General features: G+C 37.2%; 1 protein-coding gene across 1 annotated transcript in view; it reads right to left on the minus strand.

Annotated features, from left to right (window-relative positions):
• Positions 1-8,175, minus strand: part of BCHE (butyrylcholinesterase) — a 67,836-nt gene extending 59,661 nt beyond the window's left edge. The window contains exons 1-2 of the mRNA XM_084768900.1: positions 8,003-8,175; positions 471-1,999 (exon numbers count right to left, since the gene is read on the minus strand). Of these exons, the coding sequence (XP_084625026.1) occupies positions 471-1,999; positions 8,003-8,119 (1,646 nt within the window). The 5' untranslated portion in view covers positions 8,120-8,175. The remainder of the gene's footprint in view (positions 1-470; positions 2,000-8,002) is intronic.
• Between the last annotated feature and the right edge of the window lie 2,900 nt (positions 8,176-11,075).

An 11,075-nucleotide genomic window follows, 5' to 3' on the forward strand; every position in this document is an offset into this window, starting at 1 on the left:
GAACGGAGTAGAAAACATCTCATCTGCGGGCCCCTCATATTCCTAAGCAGCGACATGTTTGCTCCGGTACCAGATCTCTCTATTCTAGACTTTAGACAATGAGAAGACATAGTCCTCCTCTGTCTTTAACCCGGAACCCTTATAAATGTGTGGTTTGAAAACCATTTTCATTATCTAAGTTCTGATACAAGTATTTTTTATTCCAAACTTTAGTTAACACTATTAAATTATTTTGCAACATTTGGGAAATGAAATCAGAAAGTAGCTTACAGAAAAAATTCTCTGGTAACTTTCCTAAAGGATTGAGAAACAAAGAGCTGAAATTTACCACATAATGAGACACAAAGGCAGCTTGCATACAAAAAGGATGTGCTTGAAAGGTTACTAAGCTTTTATTGAACTCTGCAGGCGAGGTCAATCAAAGCTAAGCAAAAGAAAACCAGGTAACAGCTATAGGAATCAGGACTTACCCATATTTTGCAAAGTTTGCCCAGAGTTTCATTATGGATCGACTCAAAATTTCCTCAGCTCTCGTATAATTAACTCTTCTTTCCAGAGGTAAACCAAAGACAAATTCAATTTCATAGCCATGCATCACTCCCATCCATTCTGGCCAAGGGAGTTTGGAGGACCGGTGTTCGAAAGAGTAGAAGAAGGCATTATTTTCAAGTTCTGCAAACTTCTTGGTAAACTCCAATGCAGGGCATATGATGTTATAATCTCCAATAACGTCATTCAAAGCTTCCCGGTAGACTTCTGGTGTCTGGTCACCTGACCAGTCCACATAGTAGAAAAGGATCGCTTCCTTTCCCAGGCTGCTCACTTCTGGGAAATACACATTTAAACCTTCTTGAAATTCCCTCCTAGTAATGAGACTGTCGTTGTCTTTGCTGAAACCAGGAGCTTGGTACACTAGGAAAGCCGACCCTTCATCCTTGTTAACACCCACTAAGATCTGCGTTGTTTTCACTTGCCCCAGCTGCAGCAATGTGTGGGGCATATCAGTGAGAAAATCACCATCCACCGTTGGAGCAAAATTTATCGATAAAAGGGAATCAGAGGGGAGAACGAACTTCTCATTCAGAAGAATTTCCTGAGGATCTTTATTTTGCAGGCATTTAATCATGTCTGCCTCGTTCTCCATTGAGCAACCAGTAAATTTAGCTAAGGTCAAGGTTTGGTTTCTGGCTTCCTCCGGTGTCTTTACTGCCCAGGGGGCATTAGAGGAGCCACTTTCCAGAATGGCTCTGGAAAACAAAGGGTAGCTTTGGGGACAAAGCAAATGTAAGCTAACGGAGGCTGCTCCCGCACTTTCTCCAAAAAGTGTTACACTTTTAGGATTTCCTCCAAAAGCAGCTATATTTCTTTGGACCCAATGAAGGGCCAGCTGTTGATCAAATAAACCCACGTTGCCCGGAGCCTCAGAATTTCCCGGTACAGCTAGGAATCCTAGGGCACCTACCCTATAGTTCATTGACACTACAATAACTCTTTCGACCCGAGCTAGAAACTTCCCATCATAAACAGGTAGAGAGGATGTCCCAGTTTGAAAGCCACCGCCATAGATCCATACCATTACAGTGGCATTTTTGGGCTTAGGTGCTGGAATCCAAACATTCAGATACAAGCAGTCTTCACTGAGGTTCGTGTTGGGATTCCACATTTCAGACCCCTGGAAGCCCGGGAAAGTTTGATCTATGTTCTGATAACAAGAATTTGCATATCTAGTTGCATTCTTGACATCAGGCCATTTGTTTAAGGGTTGTGGCTTTTTGAATCTTAGCCTACCCAGAGGAGGCTGCGCATAGGGGATTCCGAGAAAGGCAGTCACTGTGCCACCGAGAACCGGCAGGCTGAGTCCTCGGACTCTCCCAGCCTTGGTTGTAATTATGACTTCTTCGGTGTGCGCCTTCCCAAAAAGCATGCAGAGCAGAGGAATCCACAGGAGGCACCGGATTTGTGTGACGGTGGTACGCTGGGTCTGCATGTTTGTTGATTTCTAAGCCAAAAGTAAACAGAAAGGTTTTAACAGTGTTGTATATGCTGTGATCAGTCCAATGATGACAATCACTGAAGTATAGTAGTTCCTATTCAGCCTAATCTTATGAAAACTAATAAACATATCACCAAACCAAAGGTATGTTTATGTACTAGAAAGAAAAGAGAGATGCTTCTACTTAGAAGAAGAAAAACATAGCAAGATCACAAGTAAGTGATCTTATCTTCGAAATACAGTTTTTAAGAATCTGCAAGGAGTTTCAGGACTGTAAAAAGGTATTTTGTTCCAGGCACAAACGATAATCAAGCTCTATAAATACTCATACAAAATTTGGAATTATGTAGGGGTGGACATGTCAGGAGTAATTTCTACATGACTGTAGGAGAAAATATAAATACACACGTTTTCTGAAATATCAAGACTGGATGACAGATCACAGAACTCTAAGGTCAGCTAAGAACTTTGAAGAATCTGGAAGTATTAATCATTTATCATCCTCCTTTCTTCCGTTGTTATTCTTTTCATAGTCCTTTTTTTAAAAAAGTCAAAATTTCTTCTATACGATCTTAGCTTATTCATAAAAGAATATAAAACAATTTTTTCATAGAATGTTAAGTAAAAACTAGTAATTTCAATTTATTTATAAATAGCAATATTAACAAGACAGCTTTCATTATGAAAGGACATTATTAAAACACAGGTTTCTTGAGATGTGCTCTGGATATGCTTCAGGGAGGTGCTCGGAAATATATTAGATCAAGATCAGGTTGTTCTGCTTGAATCACAGCCTCCTTGGTTAGAGGCCCAGCTGAAATTTATCTGGGGGAAGATACTGCTCAAAGGATATGTGGTGATTAAATTCCAACAAATATGTAAATAACCACAATGCACAACATTTGCTTTGGAATCCCACACTTAATGACTATATCTCTGTCAAATTTTAGCAATACCCATGGCTATTCAAGATAGAAATGCAAATATGTCTATCTACAAGTTGATTGCTGTGGTTATGCTGGCTATGTGCTCAGGTTTTAAAATCATGTCACAGGTTTTATTTTATACTTTTTATGTCTTCTGTTTTGATACAATTGGGTATTTGCTAAGGTCCATTATATGTATTATTGACACATACTATTGAGTGAGATGCTTAAGTAGTGTACTCAAAATCAGTTTAATTTGTAATTAATGATTATCAAACTACATGGAATAATACTGTAAAGGTTCTGGTAACCTGACAGTAACTAAGGCAATGTATGTTTAGGACAGGAGATTATCTTTCAAAATCAGCTTTTCCAAGAGCTGTGTAGTCTGGAACTTTCTAGTAAATTCACCTACGACTCCTGGTAGCTTGCCTTTCTGTGTGTGGCATAGTGGAGTTTCCTTGTTTGTCCCCTGCAACGAAGTTCTGGGTTGTTTTCCTTGGTTTTATTTAAATACTATCTTACTTGTAAAAAATTAAATTGTTACTAATTTTAATTTCTAGTAATTTTTGATAACTTAAAACTTTGGATCAAAGGCTACAAAGGTGCCACGGCTGCTAAAGTGCTGGTGGAGCCGGCACGAGACTTGTGTTCAGATCTCCGGCACCTACATAAAAAGAGCCAGGTGTGGTGGTACCCCTCTGTGACACAGGAGGCAGAGACAGGAGGAGTGCCGAGGGGCTTACTGTCCAGACTACCAAGCCAAATCTGAGAGCCGTGTGTCTGTCAGAGAACTTTCTTAAGAAAAAATGGAAAGCCATCAAAGAAAAGCACTTGACAGCAACCTGTGGCCTCCACACACCATGTGAGCATACCTGAGCATACATGTGCACACAGAAACACATTATATATGAACACATGAACATGTGCACAACTGAACATACACACAAACATTTCTTCAACCGTGTCCTATATAGTAAGTTTAACTACCTGCCTCATGTGTTTGCTGAACACGTAATTAACAACTGTGGTAATTTCATAAAGTTCTCTAACGGCTACTATCGCACTTAAAAAGTTGCAGTGTTTCCAAATGGCCTATACTTATACTTATGTTTTCGTCTGTGATTTAATATCTATTTTGTTCCAAATGAATCGTAAATTCCAGAGCAACTGATCACATGAATTAGAATCATGATCTCAATATTGGCACCTATGAGGTTTTCTTGTATACAATGTTAAGTGTAACAGAAAGAACCAGCTCAAACATATTATGCAAGGGTGCTTCCCACATGTTACACGCCTGGAACACTTACACGTCATACTGATAAATCTGTAATGTTAAATGAAATTATGCCTAAATGAAAATGTTCCCACACTCGGTACAGTATACATTTGTTGTATTTAAATCAATATCCTTCTATTATTTTCATAATTTGCCCATGGCACTCTCAAGTTCTCTTTTAATTATAATTTTAAAATTCTATAAATCTCCTTTGCCTCTCAAATATTCCAGTGCAAGTGGCAACTACTAAGAGTTTAAAAATTAAACTCGGAAACACATGCTTATCATAAAAATTGAGGGAAATATTCACACTGAAGAAAGCTATCTTAAGGTAGATAAGCACACTCCTTGAAATAGTAGTTAATATTTCAGAGAGATTGGGAGTTTTTACTTGTAAGGTGAAAGTAAGTAAGTTCTAGAAGTGAAAAACAAAAAGAAAAAAGTTTTAGGTTAGTCAATTCACATTAAACAAAGGCTGTCTGATATCAAGTTTTACTTCTAACATTTTACAAATCTTTTTAGAACATTAACCTTTAAAATAAAAAGGCACATCATCTCTCTTTTTTAAAAACTTTTAATTAAAATTTGAAATCAAATTCTCCAGACAATTTTATGGGGAAATATCCAATATCATTATACCTTCAGATAGGGGTATATTAAATACTGATACAAAAAATATTTGTTACCATTTGTTTGTATAATCCGTTTGCAAATGTTTAAAATAATGGACCAGCCATAAATATGAAAAAAAAAGTTCAAAAGCTTCTGAATATGTTCATAGGGTATCAAGTCTCTTCTTGGTAACCTGCTGTCCTTCCTCTGAGTGCCACCAGGTCTCCCCCTCCAGGGGACATGGTCAAAGGTGAGGCACCAGAGTATGTGAGAAAGTAATATCCCACTCTCCACTCTACTGTGGAGAGTGTTCTGTCCATTGGCTAGATCTGGGTAGGGGTTTAAGGTTTACCGCCTGTATTGTCCTTGGCTGGTGCCTTAGTTTGAGCGGGACCCCTGAGCCCAAATCTGCCTATCATAATGTTCTACTTGTAGGCTTCTAGGACCCTCTGGATCCTTCTACTTTGCCATTCTCCCATGCTTCTCTCATCTAGAGTCCCAATAGAATGTTCTCCCCTCTGTCTCAGTTTCCTGGTAAGTGAAGGCTTTCGTGGGACATGCCCTTTGGGCTAATATGCAGATATAAGTGAGTATATACCATTTGAGTCTTTCTGCTTCTGGGTTAACTCACTCATTATGATCATTTCTAGCTCAATCCATTTATCCACAAATTTCGGGGTGCAAGGGATGGAATAACAATTGAGATGTAACAAGAATAAATTAATAAAGGAGAAAAAAAAGAAATAACTGACAAAAAAAAAAAGAAAAAAAAAAGCTTCTGAATACTATTCTAAGGTATCGTGTTCCTCTTTTAAAAATATAACTAAAATCTGTGGGTCTTATTTGGAAATGAAGATTCTTAAAGAACACTGGGGCAGTGCTCTCTACATAATGGTGGAAGAACCTAGGAGTGCACTGAAGCACCACTTGAACAAAGCAGCTATGTCTCTACACCCAACCAAATACTCTTTTGTTTCCGGCTAAGTGAAGAAAATTGAGGAAATCTGTTAATAAATGGACTGTATCTTGGTCTCCCACTGAGATTTGAATGTCTGTAAAGACATCTAAACAGTTAGAAGATAACAGATGAGTTCTGAGAACCTGAGATCAATTCTTGACCAAAATCACACAGGATAATCCCAGATTATATTAATAAAGTGAACATTAAATTATGAGATTTGTTGGGTTTTCTTTGAAGGAAATTTTTCTCTGATTATCCTTGTTTTACTTACATTTCTGTGGCTGTAATTACCTGGCAGAAATGAAGAAATTCTAAAGAGATACTTGGTTCTCTCAATATGACAATAATACTGACCAAAAAAATGGATTCCCAAAGAAATGTCAATTTCCCCCAGAAAATGCATGTTGCAAAATGAAAAATACACCAATCAGAAGGGAACTTTTATTGTTTGTTTAGTTTATTTTACTTTTATTTATTGTTTTCCATGTATCCTTGGCTGTCCTGGACTTACTCTGTAGACCAGGCTGGCCTAGAGATCATAGAAATCTGCCTGCCTCTGCCTTCCTGAGTGCTGTGATTAAAGGCATTCGCCACTATGCCCAGTTGGGAACTTACATTCTTGGAAGAAATTCCATACAGTTCTAACAACTTGTGAGACCATCTTCTAGAATTAGACTGAAGTCTAAAAAAGGACGAGTCAGTGCTGGGTGGGACCACACCCTGACCTGGACTGCTTGGGTAGACACATTCTTGGGCCACTAACTTAAACTTTAATCTCACTTCAGAACCCTCATGTTGGATAATGGGAGGAAAAGCTCTTCCCAATGTAGTCACATTGAATACACCTCCCTTATCTGCTTTCCACTATTAGTTTAGCTCTTTATATTGATTTCATAAGTACCTGTGTGCTCAAACCTGCTTTATGGCAAAGGCTGTGAACCTTCAAATTTGATAACAAGTCTGTCAATTTCAGTAAGAATCAACAGACTTTGGAAAACCATCAAAGCAAAGACCATGATGAAATTTAAAGTGCATTATCACTTTACCAAGCAATCAAAGAAAACACTATATTTACAGAGGAAAACCTGTAAGGTTTATGAATTTATAAATATGTAATACGGTGAAGATTTTGGATTTCTTCTAATAATTGAAGATGCAGGATATTATTTATCAACAAAAATAATATTCTAAGTGAACAAAGCATGTCCTTTAAAATCTTGCTATTTATTACCTGAAGGCAATGGTATTTTCCCTACACAAACTTTAAAAGCCTGCTATCTTCAAACAACATGAATTTTATCAAAGTAAACTATGGTCCTATTTATCATAAATATTTTATAGTCTATATTAAGGAAGCATTGCACCTGTTAATTGGAATACATTTCTTCAAATGCAAAACACCTGCTTTTGAAAAAAAATTACAGCAAATAGAAATCTAAGAAAATGATTTGTTTGTACTTCAATTTTCTTTTGGTCTCATAAATTTTATAGTCAGTGACTGAACAGAATCTGATACCATAATAATAATGACAGGATGAGCCAAACTCTCTATTTGTTTACTATTCCTATAAAGATGAAAATAATGGTAGCATAAGAAAGTTTACTCCAGGTAAAATACTCAAAAGTGGCCAATAATGGATGTTAGGATATTTGTAGATTAAATTAGAAAGTAGATTTTCTTGGCCATAAAAGGAAATTTTGATTTCTGCTTGCCAGCTGATGTTGGGAAAGTTTCGGTGGGAAAAATACTGCTAGATAAAAGTGATGTGTTAAGTAATAAGAGAAAACTAATCCATGTCATTGCGAAAGAGAAGATATTTAAAAACTGGTCAAGGTTGTCCAAACAGTATTTCTGTTGGTAAGAGGTTGATTAATCTCTATATTAAAGGGTAACTTAGCCTAAAATAAGTGTCCCCAATAGGAAATAAATAAATAAATAAATAAATAAATAAATAAGAGACTCCACAGGTGCTGTGCCCCTTCACTCAAATTTGAACAAATTCAGTATGTCCTCAAGAGAGAAAGGAATTGAATTTGTGTTTCTAGAACGCTCCGATGCAGTGCTAGCAAGCCTGTCTCTTCTGTCCCAGTCCCTTGTCAGGGACTATTATCAAGAGAGCACCATAGCAAGGGCTCTGTAAACACGTGGAAAAAGTCTCCTTCCTTTCTTAGCCCGAAGGTTTCGAAAGGAACCTTTGCATAAGCTGTGTAAATTCAGAGCAACTCACCTGAATCGCTGCAGAAAAGGATGACGAAGTTTGAAAAGTGGCAAGCCTGTGAAGACTACTTGGGAGAAACGCGGGATGCAGCGGCCGCCCCGCCTGTGAATTGCAAGGCTCTGACATTTCAGTCAACTCCTCCTGACAAAGCTCGCGAGAGCTGGCAGCAGCAATTTGATCTGGCGATCTGCCGCTGGCCAGGCTTCTCTGGCTGACATCTGTTTGCTTGAAAGCAGTGGTAGTTTCTTCACGGAGTGCTGCGGGTCTTCCTCTGCCATCACAGACAGGCTGCGGGGAGACAAGAAAGCCAGAGGGGCGCCTCTGTGACAGAAAATGAGCCAGCTCATTAAGTCCACCAGCGCTTTAAAGTTTTGCTTTGTTTTGTTCTTTTTCCTTGTTAGAATTCTACAATATTAGACACTGCACACATTATTTTATAGAAATGTTACTGGAATCAGATGTATCGACAGTCTCTAAAAATGGTGTGGTCAGAAAGCATCATAAAAAAAAAAAAAAGAAAATAGGAAACAAAATAATCGATATATAAACTAAAAAAAAAAATCAAAGAATTGTTTACATTATCTGAATACCTTTGACTAAAAACCTGTCCCTCTAAAACTAAAAACTGTACCCTATTCCTCAATACTTACTTAAGTCCTAGAGCTTTCACAGCTCCTAACAACTCAAAAGTCCATGTTGGTAATAGGTGTGGAAAAAAAACACGGCTTGTAATACCCATGCAAAGTCCAAAGTTTATCAGCAAAACAATTAAAAGAACATTTCCAGCCAGGCAGTGATATTGTTTGTGAAGAGAGAATTTTATGTTTCAAGCTTATTTTACTTTACACACATATTTTGCAAAACAATGAGAAAAGGGAAACAAAACAAACAAACAACAACAATGAAAACCTTCCAGGAACTCTTTAATGGCTGACTCTCAATGCAGTGCACTTTTAAGTTTTTGTAAAGGTCAGCTTTCATTTTTAAAACTCTCAGCTGAGGGCTCACTACAGATTAAACAAAGTAACTAGATTTGTAAAAAAACAAAAAAACAAAAAAAACATGCTTTTGTACTTAATAAAGTATACTAATTCAAACATGTGTCCATATGAACTGAGACTTGGATTCTGGCCAGTGCTAATCATAAGGACTGACATTTTTTATGTACTACATTAATGTAACAAGTGTGAGTTTAACAGGCTTAATTACGTTTATAGGTGATAAAATTTGAGCATAAAATCTCAAAAATTTGCCATGTTACTAAACCTAATAACTTTTGAAGTAAAAATTTCAAATTAGATATTTTTATATCATTTTACATCAAAGCTTCCCAGAACAGACATTTTTATTAGCTGAAACTATATTTTTTTTAGATAATGTTACTTGGGCAATATTGATTAGATACATAACATTACGATCACAAGAATTCCTAATGTCTAATATTGGATGATCTGTATAACCACTGGACAAAGCCTTAAAAAGAAGTACACTATTCCTTTCGGGGATTGCCTTTACATACATGTATGTACACTCATACTTATTCTTAAATATATAAGGAAAGCCTGCCCAGTTTGTATAATGTTACTTATAACGTACGCTTTCAGAATACCATTTGGTATTCTAATACGAACTCGTGTGCTCTTCCCCGGGAAAGATATTTCTCCCACTCTGAGCATTTCTTACTTGTCTCTGCATGTTTGTGTGGAGTTGAAACCTCATAGGCTCTCCTTCATTCACTTTAACACATCTACAGTTGTTGTTCAACAAGAACAGTTTGACCAGTGTACTTTCTGACTTCCCTAGGAGAACAATCTCATCACTACCTTCTCTCATCCTCTGCCTCCTACAATCTTCCCACTTCCTCTTCGGTAACGATCCGTGAGCCCTGGAGTGGAGAGGTAGCTGTATCCTTCGGGAATGGGTTCTGTAACTCTAGGTCTGGATTCACTGCAGTTACAAGTCTGAGAGAGAGAAAGGATGGCTATATGGGTGGGCTTGGAGGGAGGAAAAGGAAAGGAGAATGATACAACTGTATTTCTAACAAGAGACATTTTTAAAAGCATACTGTTAATTTTACAGTATTCTGAAAGGAGTGGTGTCTATATTTAAAGCAGTCATTTTGGCAGTTTTCCTGGACAATCCACTAGTTTAGGATGTGACATTCTCTAAGATTTTACTTATTTGTATTTTATACATTGTATTTGTATTTTATACATTTGTATTTCATAAATTGTCTGAGTGTTTTGCATTTATGTACCCGCCTACCTCACAGGACAGAAGAAATTGGTCAATCCTCTAGAACTTTAGTTACCGATGATGGTGAGGCATCAGGTAGCCAGTCACAGTACCTTTAAGGTTGAAGGTTTTATCATAACACACCTTGGGCTCGTGGTTTTCTTGGGAGAAGCACTGAAGATTTCAAACTGTGTGGACAATAATAATATCATTACATAATAAACTTTTACACAATGCTATGTAGAAAAGTGTCCTGTTCTTTATCTTATATTGGTAAAATTTGTTGTTCTGTAGTTTTAATTATCTTACATGTAACTAGGTCATTTCATAGCATTTTTTCAAACAATTTCTTTTTGTTGTTTCTCTCTCTCTCTCTCTTTCCTTCATTTTTTTTCTTATTCTTCCTCCACCTCCTAGCACCAGTCACTTCATTCCTGCTGTTATGTTGTATGTGACATTTTCCCTCTCCTGCTTTTGTTTTTAACAAGAACAATATGTTTTTCCAAGCAAGATATCACAACAAAGAAAAACACCTTGCATTTTTGCATTTTACATATTATAGTGCAGGAAAATAACACTTTAATATTACTTAGTTATAAAACTTAAGAATGGTCAAATAGACTGCTGTAAGCGGTCCAGCATCAAATAGTCAGCAGTGTGAGCTGCAGAGCATCACCTTTGCTTTAGAACTAGAGAGCAAGGATGTTTATGGCCAGATGTGTCACCAAGCACAGGATTGCAAGGACTTTAGCACAAGTAAAACCACACAGATGATAATCCTGTTCTTTACACAACCTGTAGCTTGACATTGCTTGACAGTCTCTTCCCATTTTATGATTAAAGTCAC

This window comes from Acomys minous (assembly GCF_964271855.1).
Source record: "Acomys minous genome assembly, chromosome: 19".
In the NCBI taxonomy this organism is placed as follows: domain Eukaryota; kingdom Metazoa; phylum Chordata; class Mammalia; order Rodentia; family Muridae; genus Acomys; species Acomys minous.